Below are 20,485 nucleotides of genomic sequence, written 5' to 3'. Positions count from 1 at the left end.
GAGGCGGCAGCGGCGCAGAGCATCTCCTGCACACGCGCAGGAGACGCTGTTGCGCTTTCGGGGGGATTTAAACATCCCCCCGAAATTTTTTTAAACTTTTTTTATTTTTGTGCACACGTGGGGACTGCCCCACGTGTGCGCAAACCTCCCCCGGCCCCCCAAGTGCCCCCGAAGTGCGGATATAGCGATCCGCACGGAGGGGGCCACTTGGCTATTAGATATAGTGATTGCTGCTGCTGAATAAGCAAATGGCAGCTGTGTCCAAGAGTGCCTTATACCAATTTCAACTGAATAAATAGCTGCAGCCTTCCCTGGGCAGAAAAGATCTGGTTGTAGGGTTACCAGCTCTGTGATGGATCCTGGGGCAGGTGGGGTTTGGGGAGGGGAGGGACCTTTGCAGGGTATAATGCCATAGAATCTATACTCCAAAGCAGCCATTTTCTCCAGGGGAACTTTGGGCGTCTGTAATAGCAGGAGATCTCTGGGTACCACCTGGAGGTTGGCAACATGATCTGGCCACTGTGGTGCATGTCCTAGTTACATCTAGATTAGATTACTGCAATTCATTCTATGTGGGGGCTGCTACTCAAGGGCACTTGGACATTTCAATTGGTACAGAATGCTGCAGCCAGGATGTTGACTGGAGTGGGATGTCGGTACCATATCCTTCCAGTCTTGGCCCATCTACAATGGCTCTCAATTGGCTTTCAGGCACAATTCAAGGTGTTGGTCTTGACCTTCAAAGCCCTATATAGTTTGGGACCAACGTACCTGAAGGACCACTATGCCCTTATAAATCCACCCCACTGCTATGGTAATCTTCAGAGGCCCTCCACGGGGGGCCTCCGCTTTCTGAGATTAGGTGGGTGGGTGGCCGTCTTGATCATGGCAACAAAACTCTGGAACTCTCTCCTCAGGGAGATTAGTCTGTCCACTTTTGTTGCTTCCTTGTGCCAGCAACTGAAGACTTCTTTGTTTCATTTGGCATTCCCTCCATGATCCCTCCTTCCTGACCAATGTTTTAACATCTTTGTAGATATTTTAGGTTTAAACATGTATGTTTTTTTTGGGGGGGGGGGGGGGGGGGTTTAAATGCTTGCAAAATGTGGTTTGCATATTTTAAGATGTTATCTACCTGGTAGCGTTTGTGAGGGCAGAATGGCAGGATATACATTTTGTAAATAAAATAAATAACATCTGACTGGATACCATGTGCTCTACTTATTTAAATGTCTGTCTGGGAAAGATTGGTTGGTAAGCTAGGATTTATTTTTCTGTTTTATTGAGTGAACATAGAGTTCTATCCCTACTTTGAATCAGTGCTGATGTCTGTATTGGAGTGATGAGAAGGACAAAACCCACAGAAATCTCCATCTTCATCTGAATTCACCATACTATAGTGTTTAATCACCCATGTTTGGTACAAAAATAGCTGAAGTAGCACACTGGAGGAAGGACTGGGAGCTAAATATAATTAAATTCTTTAAAAGTTACCTGGAAGCTGCTATTCTGAGTAGATGGTTTAGCATTCACATAGATAATCTGTTTCAGATACTTCAAGCCACGCCCCCCCCAACACATACAACATAGGAGGAAATGTGCATATGCAAAAAACTGCACATGTGACAGACAACTCATCCAGTCTTGGCTGCCTGCAACACATACCTATAACAACACACATATTGACAAACAAATGTATACTCCTCTGACTAGATCACAAGGCCCCTGATAATATATGCCCATGTAATGTGTGTACCAAGCCTGACTAGGGAGATCAGGAAGGCCCTCATGCTTTCCTCCACAGAATATACAAAGCAATTGTGTTCAAAAAGGAATCTGAAAAAGGTGTTTAGAATTGCAGTAAAACGGAACAGCCCAGGAGGGCACTTTTACAATAGAACAGGACTGTAGTCCACAGCAATGATTATTGGAGGTATCACCTGTCCTTTACTGCATTGTCTAATACCTTGTAATCCAGTTAGTGTATTGTTTATAGCATACCTCGCATTAAATAGTTTTGTTTGTCACATTGGTCTCTAATTCTGTAATCCTATTGCATTATTAATTGGCTGTCTTATGCAGTCTGAATGCACTAATTTATCCTGGAATCCCCCTTGAGTCTCAGCGAGAAAGGCAGTCTATAAAGTAAATAAATATATAAATGTTCAAATCAAAATCCAGTGATCAGCAGGCACAGAGGCACTAACACTGTTCTTCCCCTCTTATCTACATCTGTAGACAGTCCTGGGGCAGAAAAGAGAAAGTACACCTCTGTACCCCACCTTCCCCAGGCCAAAGGTCAGAGCAGGTGGTGCTTCTTTTGCCTTTGCTGCAACAAGACCACTAGCTACTTACATTCAGTCACTAGGTGAATAAACTGGCTTTGTGTCATTCAAGGATGATGAAAAACTGCATCAGCTGCACAGATATGAGACACAGCAGTTTTGTCTATGCAATATGGCTTCCTATGCTAAAACCACCCCCACCCCCATTACACAGAGACCGAGAAAGCTCATACTGGTCCACATTTTCCTACTTTCAAGATTGGCTGACTTGAAGCAGAGAAACGAGGGGGCTTTTGACACTGGAGACTTGCAGTGCTGGATTTCAGCGAACACAGATGGCCTCATTCAGATGGAAATGCTGTTTTATATTTTGTGAACCAACTGGTGACACAAAGCTCAGCTACCGTCTTTACATCCTGGTGATTTGTGACCTTAAAATGCTGGCTTCACATACCCAAAACTAAATTCAAGGAGTGATTATGATTAATAGAACTCAGATGGAACACAGTAGCTCTGCAGAGGCACTTCGGCAAAATGCAACATGCTGACCATAAGAACACTTAGAAATACTGGGGGGAAATTTGGTGGGAATTTGTGCACTCTTAACTTGCACAAGCCAGATTAGCATTTATGCCCCAGTTCTGAATATACTTATTCATAAGTACATAAGCAGTTAAAGACTAAAAGGGTGAGTTCTTTGGCTGAAGCCTTACAACAATTCTTTCTTCTCTTCCTTGGCAGACACACCTCCCTCCCCCAAATGAAAACAAAAACCTGCAGTTGCTGCATGCCATGTGAAACAACAGAAGTTCAGCCTGAACAAGTACAAATCTAATACAGCACGGGCTTTCGCTCAAAACAGGGTAAAATCAATTTATAACACAAGTAGGTGGACAGAGAATTTATTTGCGTTATACGCTGCAATTGAGGGCGGACAACATGTAATCACAGAGGTTTATAACAATAAGCGGACTGTCCCATTGATAAAATGTCCTAAAGACTCAAAGACAAAGAGTCCTGGAAAAGATTATATTGTGTTTTTATTATTACATATCGTTCTTCCCTGACGGAGGTTTAGTGCCTTTATATGTCTCAAGCAGCAGTTTAATAATGCAGCTGTCTTGTACTGCTGCAGGTCCATGCTAGAAAAAGTCACACTTGTTGAGCGTGTCAGTTTAAAGGCACAGAACACAGGCACACAAATGCACACATCAGAAGACTCTAGCCTCTTTCAGGCAGCCTTTGTGATCAGTTTTAGTAGTAGACACAACCATTTCAGCAACCAGCTGCTAATAGATTTTATTTACCCGTTGATACAAAGCTGCTTGCGTCCCATTGGCAAAGTGGGATTGAGCCGTTTTTTGAGGGAAACGGCTTTCTTCCATTTTCATCTCTTTGTTGCACTTCTCACTGTGGTGTGCTGTCTAAAATGTCCATAATGCTTCCAGTTTGGTATGGCCAGTTTGGTGTAGTGGTTAAGTGTGTGGACTCTAATCTGGGAGAACCGGGTTTGATTCCCCACTCCTCCACTTGCACCTGGCTGGATGACCTTGGGCAAGCCGTAGTTCTGATAAGAGCTGTTCTTGAAAAAGAGCAGTTTCTGTCAGAGCTCTCTCAGCCCCACCTACCTCACAGGGTGTCTGTTGTAGGGAGGGGAAGGGAAAGGAGTTTGTAAGCCGCTCTGAGACACCTTTGGTTAGTGAAGGGCGGGGTATAAATCCAATCTCTTCTTCATCTCTTCCCTCTTCTTCTTCCTACAATCCCACCTTTTTTGCTGTGCAATCTTCCTCGCCCTTCCCCTCCCAGAACGTTCTAAGTTAAGCACCATAGTGCTAAACCAATATAGCACTTCAGTGTTACAGCAGCACCACTGAGATGCCTTGACTCCATTGAAAGACTACGGCCCCGGCCAGACGTGCCAGAAAACACGGGGGGGGGGGGCGCGGGGGGGGGGGGGAGCGTGGCTATTTGCACCGTCACATTCTGATGCACTATTATGCGATCAGACGCGACGGCAGCATCCCCTCAGCAAAGAGGATGATGGGGGAGGAAGCCGCGTGCCGACGCGATCACACCAGGAGGCTTTTATAGGCGGCCCATGGCAAAGCGTTTGCTAGTAAATGCAGTGTGCTAGTTTTTTACTGCGTGGCTTCGGCGGCTTGTCACGGGTTCGCCACGGGAGTGCTACGCCTCCCAGATGTTCCCGTGTGATCGCGCCCGGATACTCCGCGGGACTCCCGTGTCTTCAGCGGGGCAAATGCTCCATGTGACCGGGGCCTATATTGGTTTAGCACTACAGCACTCAACTTAGAACAATCAGGGGGGTGGGGGGAGAATAAGGAAGAAAAGGCCACACAGTTTGAAATGGCCATAGCACTTCAGGGATGACTTATTAACGGGATGAAGTTTGCTGTATGAAACCCCTGTCCCTGTATCGCTTTACTCAGAAGCGGGCCAACAACGGATAACATCTGGTTTAGAACAGTAATGTGAAAGGGACCTCCATTTCATTTCACACTTCCAGTGTTAAGACCTTTTTGGTTTCAGTTGTTTGATTTATTTACTTCATTTATAGAGCGCCTTTCCCGCCTTGACTCAAGGCTAGCGAAGGAAGACTTGGCTGCTCTCCATCTAAGCTCTTGATCCAGAGACATAGTGGAGTTTTCTGCTTCTGTTCTCCATCAGCCCTAGCATTGCTAACAGGCCTAGAGAAAAGTGTCCTGTTCCTTTAATGGAGATTATACATGATGCCGTCTACCAGGTGGTGTTATTTATCTCCATACTATGAAAAGCTTTAGCTGCCCATTTCCATACATTAAGCCTCTATTAAAGGGACAGGAGATTTTTCCTCCAGGCCTGTCAGGAATCCAAATCAACAAATGCACACAGGAACAAGCGCACACGCACACACACACACATATATATATATGAATGAAGGTGCTTAGCTAGGTAAGAGGAAATTCTGGATGCACCTTGTATTGGCATTAAGAAGCACTTTTAATGACTGTACTTAACAAAAAATACCTTTCACTGGCAATTACTTCAGAAGTTAATTATTTCCTTGCTTTGAGTGATAAAAGCACACCTGTTGAGCTCTAGTATCCATAGCTTCATCACATCAAATACTAATATACACATATGGCTTTCAGGTGAGTCCCAGGAAAGGCTCAATTACTCTAATAAATTTTAATGGTGTACAGGTGCCTCATGCTTGAATTACTGACTTCCAAGATACAATTTCAGGTAATGCCTAGTTAAATAATTCTCTGTCTCTTCTAAGACGCGTTAGAACTATTTTGGAGTCAGATACAGCCTTTCTTCTCTACATGGTACTTTTATCAAAGGAAATTTGTGCATATACCAGACATCCTATGATCCGCTCAGACAGACACATCTTTCTCCATCATCTAAAAGTCCTTCCTAATGCCCACAATCAGAAGCAGCCTTATAATTTTAGAGGAATCAACCATTATAATCAGTATCCAGATTACAGTGGAGCCCATTGACCCCAGAAAAGCCCTTTCAGTCTAGAACAAAGTTCTGAAGGAACAGGTTTATGGCTCACTTTGCAAGTCTAACAAACCTGTTCCACCCATTCAGGTCTATACGTGTACACATGAAGTACTGCATGACAAGAATTTCTACCAGTAGGGCAGGTGGGTAAGATAGGCAACAAGCACTTTGAAAGGAAGACGAAGAAGAGAGCGGAAAAAGACTGTTGAAAGTACATGGAACCAAATGAAAGGCCTATAAGGCTGGAAACAGATGTAGTGGGCATAGCCTATCGAATAAAATGCAAGGTTCTCCCCTTTGTAGTTTATAATCTGCTTAATGCCTTCCAACAGTAGTCTTTGTTGTCTGCTTAATGCCTTCCAATATTCACATTACCCAAACACCAGTAAAACTGGGGCTATGCAAGAAGCCATGCACACACATGTACACACCCCACACCACAATTCCTAAAGCTGCCATAGAATTTAATATGAGAATGTGGACTTTGGAGTCTTTGTGTTGATCTACATTTGAATAAGGTCAAACTTTAGTAATATAGGCAATGAAACTGAGAAGCCATCCAACAAGCCCTCACCCTCATCCATCCACTGCTGGAGCCCTCGCTATTTAATAAAGCTGGCTGTCAATTTGGGATTACTGTCCATCTTGGGGATTTATATATAGGATAATAGAGCACCTTAAATACTGTTATGAATTTTATTGTGGATATGTAATATTGTTTTATTGTATTTTATCTATTTAATCCGGCATTAGCCGCTTGTTAGCCACCCTGAGCCGCTTGGAAGGGCGGGATATAAATCTCGAAATCTCTAAATAAATAAATAAATAAACAAGACAGCCCCCAGCCTTTGAACTTTGGTTGCCAAAGAAACAGCAAAACCTGAACAGGCAGATTCAAACCTGGCTGTCCAACAAGTCAAACTTCATATACTTTTTGCAGCACTTGAAAACAAAACCAGTGGAAAACCATGTTCCTTTAAAGCCTAGCTAAATAGGAACACACCCAAATAATTTGAGTATCATTTTCCCCTTACTTGGATGCTCTTCAAAGTACACAGATCTAAGCCCACGCTTTCTAAGCAAAGGCAATGCAGGTAACAAGAGTGAAAATGTCATCACAGCATGAAACTGTAACAACACTCATTCATGTACAGTAACAGGAATTTCTTTGAGTGCCTTACAAAAGCAGTTCCTAAAAGGGGACAGTGTCCTTGCCCACCTCTGTTACTTCAATGTATGTAACCGAGCAACATTTCAGTCATATGCAGTTGACAAGGAATGTTATTTTCTTTCCTAGCACAACAAAACATTAATGGTGACAGTGTTATACCAGCTTTCCTTTTCCTTAGTTTGTGAAGGTTCACCTGTGTACACAATGAAGAATTAGGCAAAAAACAAATCGCAAAAGGGCACCCTCCTGCTCTACCGCATTCTGACTTCGTTTGGAATGTACACGAGTTCTTGACTCCCAGCTCTGTGCTTATTTCCAGTGTTTCTCTCTCTATTAATATTGATCTAGGCCCAGACAATATTTGGTTCCAAAATAATTTTTCAGTTAAGAAAGCCCAATACATTTAGCCTGAAGTTTCCACCAAGCAAAGTAAGATTTCCCTTTCATTTCAGCAGGAAAATTCAGAGACTTCAAACATTCCTCTCTCTGTATATTATAGAGTTCCAGCTCTTCAGAGCATTTTATAGTTGCTTCATTAGGTTATTCAGCTGCTTTTACAAGAGGAAGTTTTTTAATACAATTTCCGTAAGAAGCTGTTTACAAATAATTTCTCAGCCAAACACATAATAATACTTACAATATGCAAGAGCTTCAGCACGTCTACAAATCTGTTACAAATAAAAATAAAAACACACATTACTTCAACTACAACTTAAAAATACATATACAGATGATTGAATTCAGAGCAGATACTTACACTTTTTCTGAGCTCATGATTTCTTTAGCAATATGATGCACCTTTGTTTTTTTCCCAGCTGCTTTAGCCTGCAAACAAAATTAAACTTCATAGAATGAAAACACAGACAAGAGTATTTTTAAATACCTCTGAGTCTTATCCATAAACTCTGTTACAATAATATTTCATACAGTTCTAACATCCATTTGTATTCAAGAGTTCAAAATGCAAGTTGACTCATGCTTAGACTATAATTAGGTAGAGTTCCATTTAAATACTAATGTTGAGTTAATTGCCAGTTGCCTTCATTTCTACCTACTTGGGAAAGCAGCGGCGCTTGCCTTAAAAATGGCATCTGTCATCTGTTGAAAGAAATGGAGTTAGGATGTTATATGTTCGTTCTCCAATTATGGCTCAATAAGGAGAACACAGACATTCCTTCTTTGGTTTCTAAAAGCTGATTGGAAGCAGAGACAAACACCGCTGACTCTACCAAAGGCAGATTTGTCAGATTGGACATGTTGGGATATAAAACTTCAAATTATTTTCTTGCATTTCTTTTTTGCTTTTCAATGGGCACAAGGAAATCTTTTATCCTTCCTTCTAAGCAAAGGGAAGTAATACTTGCTATATAAACTGTAGTGTCAGAGAATTGCCAAGTCTACGATGTTTGTTAGACCAAGCAGGGGGGGGGGAAAGACCCGAAATAAACTAAATAGTTAACCATCTATACATGGTTTTGATTTCCTCCACAGCTGCAGATACTTTTTGCAAATGTTGAGGAAGAAGCAGATTGTTATTAAATTTGATCCACCCACCCCCCAAACAGCAGGGCTAGCTAAAGCAAAGGGGAAAGAAAGGCCTTTCCCATGAATGTATGTAGATGAACAGAAGTGAAACACAATGGGCTTTATAGCAAGGACATAACTTGTCCACTTTAGCTTTCTAGTGATGTTTATAACAGCTAGTAGAAAGAAAAACAATCCTTTGATAATAGAAAATAGCGGGTAGGTACAAGAGGAATCTGCGATTCAAGGAAGGACTCTTTCCATGAGTGGAAGATGACCTTGAACAGAGTGAATTAATTACAAGTGCAAACAGGCAGCTGTCAAGGAAAGGGCCACTATACTCAGAGCCGATGTGAGTGGTGTCTAGTGACAGTGGTTTCTCAGTGGTGCACCACACCTGTGGAATGCCCTTCTCCTTGCCGCTCTCCTGGTACCTATCCTACTCGTTTAGGCACCAGGCCAAAACATTTCTTTTTATCCAGGCTGTTAACTAGGGGGTTGATCTTTCACATTGTTTTAACAATCTGTTTCTAGCTGTGGACTGTTTAGGAGGTTGTTTGTTTGGAGGTGGCTGCTAGATGTTTTATGCTCTGTGATGGATTGTTTGATTTTAATGTTTTTATCTTGTTTCATTTTCTAAGCCACCTTAAAAAGGTCTTCAAAAAGGCAGCATATAAATGTTTAAAACAAGCACAGTAAATATTATGGGATATTTACATGATTTATGAAGCCTTTACAGGATGAGAATCAGAAAGCAGCCAAGCAAGATTGGGCCAGGAGAAAAAGCAAAAAATGGTAAGAAGACTCAAAGAAGCAGCTAACGTAGCACAGTGGGGGGCCCCTCTTTTTTGAAACAATCTCTTTTAAAAATTCTCATTTGCAGACTGACAATCAGATAAGATACTTTCCCAACGCCTTCTATCACTAAGGTAGGAATTTAATTCACACTTCGCAGGTCAAAATCCAACTCCCTATTGTGGAATGCACATGCTTTCAATAGAAGAGAACAACTCCAAGTGGTTAATTCTGTATCAGTTTAATTTATTGGTATGTAAACACTGGCCAACAGACCTTTCAAAAACCTGAGATTTCTCATTAACAAGGAATTTAAAATGAAAGCCACAGAAATAAGGAAATGAATTTTATGTTGTATGTATACAACAGAAACGTTCTGAAAGAAGGAATGGCCTTTTAAATAAGGGACACCTGGCAACACTGCTCACCACCACGTACATCCTATACACAAGTAATAGGCTGTATTTACATCCAGGAATTCCCAATTCAACTGAAGTTTCACAAAACAGAAAAAATACCTGACCTTCAGGAAAAAGGTTAAGGCTTCTGAAACTCAGCAAATGGACAATAGATTCCTACCTGATTATTTTCTTGTGTATCAAGTTCTCCCTTGCCAGAATCTGAATTGCTGTCATCGTCTTCATCTGAACTGTTCACATCTCTTGATATCATCTCTTCGTCAGAGTGAACTTCTCCAAGCACCAAATCAGAATCCTCATGATCCTCTGACAAAGGCCTAGAAAACATTCATTTACTTTGACTTCATTCTGAAGGAGAAATGCACCACTTCTCATTACAGAAGCATGGTTCATTGTTAAATTTATTCTGAGCTCTGTAGTGAGAAAGTGACAGCAATTTCCGGGGGGGGGGGGCACACACATATGGCTGTATCTAAGTTCACCAACATCAGGGTGAGGCCTAGAGTTCTCTTGGAAATACCACTTATCTCTAGATTACATAGCTCAGTTCCCTTGGAGGAAATGGAGGCTTTGCAGAGCAAACTTTCTGTAACCATATCCCCCTTACCTCCCTCCCCAAACTTGGCTCTTCCCAGGCATTATTGCCTCAAATATCCTGGAATTTCCCAAGGCAGAGCTAACCAGCCCTAGTGAACTATTACCAATAGTTATAACTAGTTATGACTATTGGCCCTAGTTAACTATTACCAATAGTTATAACCAGGGCTATTTTGGGGCAGGAACGCACAGGAACGGAGTTCCGGCTGGCTCCTGAGTTGGCCACACCCAGCAGGAACTCATTAGCATAATTGGCCACACCCAACAGCAGAGACTCATTAGGATTGGCTACATTAGGGGTGTGTGGCCTAACATGCAAAGGAGTTCCTGCTACAAAACAGCCCTCAAAACACAAAGCAGTTAACACAGAGACATGTAGATGAGCCGTATCCAGACAAATAGAGATTTGCTTGTGGAGTGGAACCTCCCCCCTCCCCTTGCAGCCCACTGTGCCCCTTGAACTGCTGCTCCTGGTTCAGGGGACCCCAGGAACATTGTAAAGGTATAGGGAAGTGAGAAAAAAGAAGTTGCACACCGCCTCCACCGGCAGAAGTATTTTGCCAGTGGAAAATCACCACTGGATACAGCTTACCTAATGCATATTATTATATATACACAGAAGTAAATAATAGAACCAGCTGAAGCCTACAAACATAAGAATCTGTAACAGCTGTTATAATTGTTAGGAGGTTTTTCTTCTGGGGCATAATATGCTATCAGTTTTTATTAGACACCCCTACCTTGCCATAAACACTGAGCGGGCACATGACCTTGTGAACAGCCTTCCTCCAGACATTCACCGTCCTATACACAATGTTATAGAACACATACAATGCTTAGGAACAAATTTAACAAGTATTTTGGAGAAAGAAAACACAGTATTGTATGAAGTGATTTATCGTCACATTGAATGGTCTGTAACTCATTGCCAATTTACATTTACGTAGGATACCAAGGAGAATTACGAAAATCAGCTAGACTAGATACTGATAATATCAGCAAAAACCGCTTTGCTAGTCCCATTCAGTCTAAAGCTAGTCTGAGCTATGAAAACACAAAGGGTAACTCCAGGGTCCTTTTTAATCTAATAAACCATCATGCATCTCCCACAATATCATGTTTATAAAATGATTCGGACAAATGGAAGAAACACCCTGGCTGTAGTTCTTAGAGGCAAAAGCACCTGTCAAAGTTTATGTACTTCTGAATCAGTATAAAACTTACCATGATAATGCGGTCATGTATCGGCCTTGGAAAAGGCCCAGTCTCAGAAAGAAACTTCTGACTGTAGCAAGAGACATGGCCGCACCCTCTTGCAAGGAGGCTTGTAACAGAAGGAAACTAAAAATGGGTCTTTGCCAAGGAGTTGGCAGAGCTGAGAGGCAGTTCCAGATGCTACATCCCCCTCTGCCCCTACAAAAAGGGGCACACAGCAGACAGGATTCAAAGGAGTTGGCTGATGGTCAATATGGACAAGGGTTCCATTGAATCTATGCCTGAGATCTGTATACTGGATGCATATATCATAAATATAAATAAAGTTGCCTTGTCTGGGAAATGTTTTTGTGCCTTAACTTTTACTTGTGACTTGGGGAAATGTCTAAGCATAATATTGCATTCTTGGTGGGAAGTAGTGGATCAACAGTTAAGAACCACTTTTCTAGGGCATGTTACTCAGGTCCCAAGAAATAGGTAACTGGGTACCCATGTAAAGAGAGGCCCACAAAAGAGAAATCACAGCAATCTGTCCAGTTTAAGGAGGCATTCAGACACCACCTCAGGAACTGACTGAACACCATATTTTTATTTGTTGACACAGTCGAGTCGAACTCTTCGCGACCCCATGGACCACATCATGCTAGGCCCTCCTGTCTTCCGCCGTCCTCCAGAGTTTGCTCAATCATATTTTTATACCACAGCAAAAACTTGGGAGTGTAGTTTAAAAATCTTTCATGGGTTTACCTCTCCACAGCACTATCACACCAGTAGCACAGCTGTGGCTTACCTAGAAGCTGCTGCCAATTGAACAGGGCTGATATCAAGGCTTAGCACTGCCGGGCATCTGTCAAACTCCATAACCAGCAATGGACCAAAATTTCACTACAGATCCTTGGCCTGTCCACTCCTGCTATAAATGAGAGACTGCTCCAGAGGATGTCACAGGAGCCGAGGGAGCAATCTCCCATTTTCAGCCAGAAGTTGTACTTGGGAGACAGCAGTGCACGGCTCTGCACTTCGCTGTCCTCCACTTGCTGCCCTCTGACCAGGCAAGAGGGGATCAGCAGAGGACTTTCGTCAAATGGCCTTTGAGGGAAAAAATCTCCCATTTGCATCTAAGCATGGGGGCTGCAGGAAAGAGCAGAGCACAACGCTCAAGCTCTAGGGCTGCCAATTGGGGGCGGGGGGCGGGTAAACCCCCACTTTGGAGGCCCAATTTCCGTCGCCACGGAATCGGGCCCCGGAGGGAACTCCACCCCCCCCCCGAAGCGCAGTGTGGCTGCGTCACCAGAGGTGACGCAACCATGTCGCTCACGATGGGGGCGTGGCCCCGATCGTCAGAGGGAAAACTCGATGGTTTTCCCTCCGACGATCCGGGCCACGCCCTCAACGTGAGCGACGTAGCGCATCACTTCCTGTGACGTGCTGGCGGTGCGCGCGCATTGCCGGAGAGCTCCCGGAGCCCGGCGAGGCTCCCCCGCCGCCAAGGTAAGTAGACTTGGCAACCCTATCAAGCTCCTTTAAGCCCCATCACTGCTGGCAAGTGGGAAATACATGCTCTGCTCCCTCCTCCATGTGCACAAGGGGGCAGCACAGTGTGGGGAAGGACACTGGACAGCATCTTGCACAGGGCACCCCAAAATGTGAAGGCCCTGCACTGAACCTGTCCAAAATATTTAACCTTCTCTACATGGATAACTTAACAATTCAGTATAAAATCTGCAACCAAATGTTCTTCTGTATGCCAGTGTTTATGAGAAACCCCTTCCTCATGTGAACATATCCCAGTTATACACACGTGGTCTCAAAAATGTTAATTGTGCTACGGAAATCCGGTTTGCATTTAAAACTCTGGATTCTCTTTTTTTTAATGTCAAGGATTGCTACACTAAGCTTTTTGTGGAAGAGAAACTTCTGCATTAGCAGTCATGTGAAACAAGTCACCAATAAGTCACCCTGTTCACTCTTTGAGTAAGAATACCCTGTCAGATCATGTGAGCCAGCTGCCTCTTGGACACGAAGTGACATTTCTGGTTTGCTGTGCTTAGGAATTTGAACGTCTTTGACAATGCATTAGGTCAACAAGCTGAACAACAACAGTATTGTTCTATATCCTGCTTTAACATTAGCTCACCCTTAAGCTTATGGCAGGTAACAAAAATGAAAAACATCTACTGCATTGTACATTGCTTTTATTTTGTAACTCGGCTCGAGTCTCAGCAAGGAAGGAAGGAAGGCTATAAAGCAAATAAATGAAAACACTCATATAACTAGACTTAACTATTCCCCAAACACTGAAGACTTTATCTGTTAGTACTTATTTTGTACTAGTGGCTCCATTATTTTTCTCTTGCAAAATCCAAAGATTTCTTCCAAGGCTGGCTCTAGGCTTGAGGGGGGGGGCTTGCATAAGAATAGAGGCCCCTCCAGTGGGGCTCTAAGTGCACAGCTGTCTCTTGTACATGCATAGACACACCCTTATGGACAAGGAAGTAGAGTGTAACTCTTTCACATTCATTAAGCCCTGTCAGCACTAGTAAGGCTGGGGGGGGGGAGTATTGAGAGGTGCACCTTTCCCTCCAGGCAGACTACCTTTGAGGCCTTTGTGATGATCTTCTGTTTCCAATGGAAAAACAGCCAGGGGATGAAGTAAAGCATGGCAATCTCATATTTATGAGAACTGCATTAAAATGAGGATCAAATGAGAATGAAAGCTGCATTCTGCATTCCCCCCCCCCCCCGTAACACTCCCACAGGAAATGGAAAATTTCCTCAGATTCTTCTGAGGCAGACCTCTCCCATTCCTGGTGGGAGCAGATGGACCATCCTTATCCAATTGATAGTGTGCTCTCTCTTGGACTGAAGATCCTGACCTTGATGCTAGTCCCAATTTCTTCCCTCATCTGTCAGTGGTATACAGGTACTTGTAACTATGGCCATTTCCTGTGATTCACAGAAGCAAATAAAAGAGAAGCCCTAATATAAAGGCACCCCCATGTTTAAGCATACTAATTTACAGAGGATTGATGGCACATCTAATAGTAAATTGTACTATCCAGTACTCATAAGAGCAAGCAATATGATGCTCAAGCTTGGGGAAGGCAGTGCTATTTCCAACTGTCTTTCCAATTTATATAGGAAAGGGTGATGACAAGCTAAACAAAGGCCAGCTTTAACATCCAAGTTATGCATGTTTATTTGAAAGTAAGTCTCCGAATTCCTTTGGACTCCCTCCTAAGTGTTTAGGATTGCAGCCAAAGCCTACAGTAGAAGCAAGATAGAATACCTTGCCCTTAAGTATTTTCCTTAAACTGTGTGATACAGCATTAACAGATTTATTCTAATTAAGCCCAACAAATAAAAGTGGAAATACAGTCCCTGACTACTCCTTGCTGATATCTTATTCTCAAGGAGGTTGTAGTGTTTGAGAAAACTTTCTGGTAAAGCTCCTTAGCAAGTAAGTAGCTCTTAGTTTCTAAGTTCTACTCATGGACAATAATATTAAAATGAACTTTAAACACAGCGGCAATTAATTCTTCTCTAATTAAGTCTGCCCAAACTTAAGAATCCAGCAAACATTCCCTTTAGGAAGCTTCAGGGAAGAAGATCTCCAGAGAGAATTTAGATTTCATAGATCTACTCAGTGATACTGTCCAGCCCTCAGAGCTTTCCTGTGATCACCCAATATGTATGATGGCTATTTTTAATTTTAAAATCTAACTACTGGAAAAGAATCTGAAAAAAAGTATTCATTTCTAAAAATAATCTCACCAACCCCTTATCTAGTAAAAATGACCATCAGGTACATCCAAGCCATATTTTCAAACAACGCAAAATACCAAGTCAATCAAAATAGGAATGTGCTGTCCCAGTGTATATAAGGCTTCGCATACATATGTGCTCTGAAATCAGAACTCTGGGAGCTGGGGTAAGCCTCTCAGAAGTACAGAGAAAGAGGCTGTTCATTTTACTCCCACCCCCAAGTACCTGTCAAAACCTTCTAAATCTTAGAGAAGCTCAAACGCCAGTTAGAAATATGTAAATTCAAATATATTATTACAAGCCCTAAAACTAGTTCCCTTGGTACAAAAGGAGGTATCCTAAAATGGGGGTAAGCACAGTGGCATGCTAGACCATTTCTCCCAGCATGCAGTGCTGATTCTTCACTCAAGGAACCAAGGTGAGCCCTAGAGGTGCCAGAACTGCCCCCTGGGATTCGCCTTGTTGTTTACCTGGTCTAGTACACCATAGACCGTTCCTTCCTTTGTTTGCTGGCTCACCAATGTCTTCACACTGCATTATTTGGCACTTGGGCCAAAAAGACTGCTACCACAACCTAAAATGTATTACTCCTGTTGAACAGAAATTGATTTTTCATCTCTAACAAAGAAGCTCAGAGCACTTTTATAATGTAGCCTCCCTCCTACCAATGCTTCTGGGATTCCCAGGCCTACTCAAACCACACAAGGAACCCAGGTATGTGGGACACCAACACCTTTTGAGGTACTGGTGAGTCTGTGCACAGTCCAAGATGCCTAGGCCATTTGTTGGGTTTCTGCAACACAACAGTAGATCTCTGTGTAATGCATCCCTCCAAGGCACGGCAACATCAGGTTCTTTGAGTCAAGCCTTGTAGTGTAGCCATTTGGGGCAGAAATCTTGCTGGGGCTGCAACCTCAATAGGAAAAAGCAATTCTTGTTCAAAAGCAATATCTGACACAGTTTGACTCTTTTCCATTAAGGGAATTAAATCAGCAGAGGAAGATACAAAATGTAGCCTGGAAGAACGCTTGACAGGTCTCAGTTGCAAAATATCTGGAGACTTTGGGGGCGGATCCAGGAGAAGGCGGGTTTTGGGGAGGGGAGGGACCTCAGCATAGTACAATGCCATAGAGTCCACCCTCCAAAGCAGCCATTTTCTCCAGGGTAGATGATCTGCCAGCTGGAGATCACCTGTAAAAGTGGGAGATCTCCAGGGCCCACCTGGAGGCTGGCAACCCTTCCCAGAAGTTTCTGAACCATTTTCAAAGGCAGCCCCATGTAGAGTGCATTACAGAAATCTAACCTGGATGTAACCAGAGCATAGATCACTGTGGCCAGATCACGTTTTTTGAGGAAAATCTGTGGTTGGCAAACCAGCCATTAACTTATAGAAAGTGCTACATGCCATGGAGGAGAACTGAACCTCCAGCTGTAGGCCAGGATCCCTTGTCTTCAGAGGTGGGGGGCCAAGAGGGACAAATCTTCCTCAGAGGTCACTCCCTAGATACGGAATGCCCTGCCACCATCCCTAGATGGTTTTTAGCTGCAAACCTTTTTTAAAAATTTCAGCAGACTTTTGATTGATAAGTATATGGTTGTTTCCCCTTCCATTTGTTTTCTTGTTGTACTACGGTTTCAGTTGGTTGCTATTTTAAGATGCCACTGCTGTTTCTAGCTGTTGAAGCTGATTTGGTTAGTTTATTTTAAATTTTATTGTTTATTGATTACAAGTCAGTTTTATAATTGAACTATTTATGCTGTGAACTGCTGTGGAGACATGACCATGCAGAGATCGTATACAAGTATATTAAATAAATGAACAGTCAGTTAGGTGCACTGTGCAGTCTATTTAAACCCAATTCATAGCTAAATATGAGCTCTTTAACCCTCACTGTACAAACAAATACTCTGACAGCACCTCCCAGTCAGGATGCCAAAAGCCCTACATGTCATGCAAGTTTGCTTTACAACTGCTATGCGGTTATTGCAATGATACAGCCACCTTCCTAGACAATTGAACAGTCTTGTATTCAATAGAACTTTGTAGATTCAGATGAAGTCATGGTGTACCCATTCTCATGTTACCATACTAGTCACAGCAAGGGAAACACTAACAGCAATAAGGGAAATAGGTCTAACAGAACAGGGATTTTCCCAGCTACAAGTAGCTTCTTATTGCTTTGGGATTTTCAACACTCTTCTGATAACGTACCCTGTCCTGATATATACCTTCACTGGTACCCCACATTGCACTTAATATAGCCTCAATTCAACCCCCCCCCCAAACGACTACATTCTGAAGAAGTGCAACACATGAACCTTGACTGAGATGTACAGTATTTTGATTTCCCTTAAAGTTTCTAAGCACACCAGTCATCAGGGTACAAAACTATTGCTGGATGGTTTGATTAATGACTACGGGTGCAGTCAGCGTGGTGTAGTGGTTCATGCCAGACTAGAATCTGGGAGACCCAGGATCGAATCCCCATTCTGCCACGGAAGCTTGCTGGGTTTCTGTGGGCCAGTAATACAGTTCTCAGCCTGGAATACCTCACAGGGTTGTTCTGAGAATAAGATGGAGGAAAATTATGAAAGCCTCTTTGGGTCTTCATTGGGGAGACAGGTGGGGTATAAATTACATAAGTAAAAATAAACAATGTCAGGGAGAAGTCTGGCTAGATCCTCTTTCCCCAAGAACTTGTTTTCATGTGCTGGGGTTTTTTTTAGAAAAACAAAAGGAACAGTTCAAGATGAAGAGTCTAGAAACAGTTTTAACATAAGATGACTTGCTTGTCCAGAAAGATCCCTACTTGCACTAGTTACATAGCTATGGTTCACTAATTCCTTCTGTGTTTATTATACAAGAATACAACTGTATTCGTACAGTTCAGTTTTTACCACCCCCTTCTCCCCCTTGTTTTATAACATCCTTTTCTAAAAGCTGATTATACAAGCTATTAAAAACCTAGTCCTCCTAAGTTTACTTAGAATTTCACTGTGGGGGACAGGGAAGAGACATTTCAAACTGATTTGTATTTCTGGAGGTGGCAAGTGCTGAGGGTAACATACAGGAAAAGGGTGTTAGCCTGTCATACAAATAAACCTTTCATCCATTCTGATTTTATATGTCTCTCTGAACCTAGAATTGCTAGGCATGGCCTGGCTACTGGCAAATGAGGTAAATTGGATACTTACCGGGGTTGGTGGTGTCCAATCTTCACCATCAAATGATGATGGCACCTCTGAGTCATGCCAGAAGTGACATCATCATGCATTGACAAATATTGTTGACCTCCCCCCGCTTTTTGGAGGCTTGCTTCTGTCCACCAAACAGATGAGCATCGGCAGGCATCAGAAAGAATTACTGAGAGTTTGCCTGCCATTAACAGGCACCTGGTAAGCCTATTCATACCATTGTACTGCTATTACAGGAAGTTTTGTGTTGGAAAATAGAAAAAAGTTCCAGTGCTTCTTACAGTACAATTTTGATGTAACCTCATATATTGCACTGAAAAACATCCCCATGTTATACTTCTTGTCTGCTGCTTTCACACATGCTGAATAATGCACTTTCAATCCACTTTCAGCGCACTCTGCCAATGGGTTTTACTGTGTGAAACAGCAAAACCCACTTAAAAATGATCACTAAAGTGCTTTGATAGTGGATTTGAAGTGCATTATTCAGCACACTTTCACAGCAGTTGGTCATTTCATGGGAGCAACTCAGTTATTTACCACATGAAACATGACCATGAACGGGACAGAATGAGGAGAATCAAGAAAGGGGAATGGTTGCCTTTCCTTTTCTCTAAGACAAAGTAATAAAACTAGAGATGCAAACCAAATAAATATTTAAAGTAATCAATCATTTGGCATTTAATTGATTGATTAGGTTAAAATATATTTGCATACTAGTCTTCAGCCACTGTCTCTGAAACAGGCATAAAAAAGAGCCTCTGTTGCAGATCTTAATAGGCAAGAAGTTTTTATGGGAATGAGCTATATTTTGCTATACTTTGGGGGGAAAACCTTAGTTGATGCTTCTTTACATTCATGCCTCATTTTCTTTCCCCCTGAAAAAATTTGGGTATAGGTTAATCAAATTCTGAAGAGGAAAAACTGGCCTAAGTTGGAGGCAATGTTTCCTCTAAGCTGTGGAGTTTTGTGAGCAGAAATTCTACTTTTAAAGTTGTGAGAGAGTGATTTGGCTACTGCATAAATTAGTTTGCTCTGCAGACATCCTTCCTGAGCTAAGACAAAAATATGTGAGCCACAGGCTAAAAAACTGTGAGCTAGCTCACACTAACTCAGCTTAGAGGGAACACTGGTTGGAAGGACTAAAAGGACAGATGCTCAACTGGCACCACTGCTGCCCAGCAAAAGTAAACAAAAAGAAGGAAAGCTGAGGAGGACTGGAGTTAACTAACATCCTTTTTCTCTCTTGGGAGATGTCCAAGAATAAACAATTCCAAAGACATTTTAAAAACAAAGCTTGTCAGTCTCTGGGCTGAACTTTGTGCAAATTAAAATGAATATGGGATAGTTTGAAAACCTTTCTACTGAAAAAGGTACACATCAAAAGCACCTCCTTCACTGGAAAAGTTCAGCCAGAGTAGGAGAAAAGATACTTGGGGTCTTGCTTGACTCAGATGGGTGGGGGGATGAAGGGAACAACAAAACTTGTCCTTGGGATGGATTCAAGATTCATGTCAGCCTTGCTTTAACTGTGGCTCACACCAGGGCTTTTTTTGTAGAAAAAGCCCAGCAGAAACTCATTAGCATAATAGGTCACACCCAACAGCAGACACTCATTAGCATATTGGGCCACACCCCTAACAGCACCACTCATTAGCATATTAGGCCGCACCCCCATGTTACCAGAAGTGTCGACATCCAGCCACACCCACCTTTTGGTTCTTATTCTGTTTACTTGTTTGTTATCAAAACCCAGGGCCTTTTTTTTGTAGCAGGAACTCCTTTGCATGTTAGGCCACACACCCCTAATGTAGCCAATCCTAATGAGTTCCTGCTGTTGGGTGTGGCCTATTATGCTAATGAGTTCCTGCTGGGCGTGGCCAACTCGGGAGCCAGCCGGAACTCCGTTCCTGTGCGTTCCTGCCCAAAAATAGCCCTGGCTCACACTAAAATATTTTTTCCTTGGCTGTTTATCTCTCTTGCTCAGTTTTAAACTAACTTTTCCA

At 42.6% G+C, this 20,485-nt stretch overlaps 1 protein-coding gene across 1 annotated transcript in view; it reads right to left on the bottom strand.

The window, feature by feature from the left end:
- FGD6 (FYVE, RhoGEF and PH domain containing 6) overlaps positions 1-20,485 on the bottom strand; it is an 88,816-nt gene that overhangs the window by 45,733 nt on the left and 22,598 nt on the right. The window contains exons 3-5 of the mRNA XM_015414643.1: positions 9,868-10,024; positions 7,727-7,794; positions 7,607-7,637 (exon numbers count right to left, since the gene is read on the bottom strand). Of these exons, the coding sequence (XP_015270129.1) occupies positions 7,607-7,637; positions 7,727-7,794; positions 9,868-10,024 (256 nt within the window). The remainder of the gene's footprint in view (positions 1-7,606; positions 7,638-7,726; positions 7,795-9,867; positions 10,025-20,485) is intronic.

Source organism: Gekko japonicus, unplaced genomic scaffold (genome assembly GCF_001447785.1).
Source record: "Gekko japonicus isolate JY-2015 unplaced genomic scaffold, Gekko_japonicus_V1.1 scaffold969, whole genome shotgun sequence".
NCBI lineage: Eukaryota > Metazoa > Chordata > Lepidosauria > Squamata > Gekkonidae > Gekko > Gekko japonicus.
Note: the sequence above shows the minus strand (reverse complement) of the source record. Positions and strands in the feature narration are given on the sequence as shown.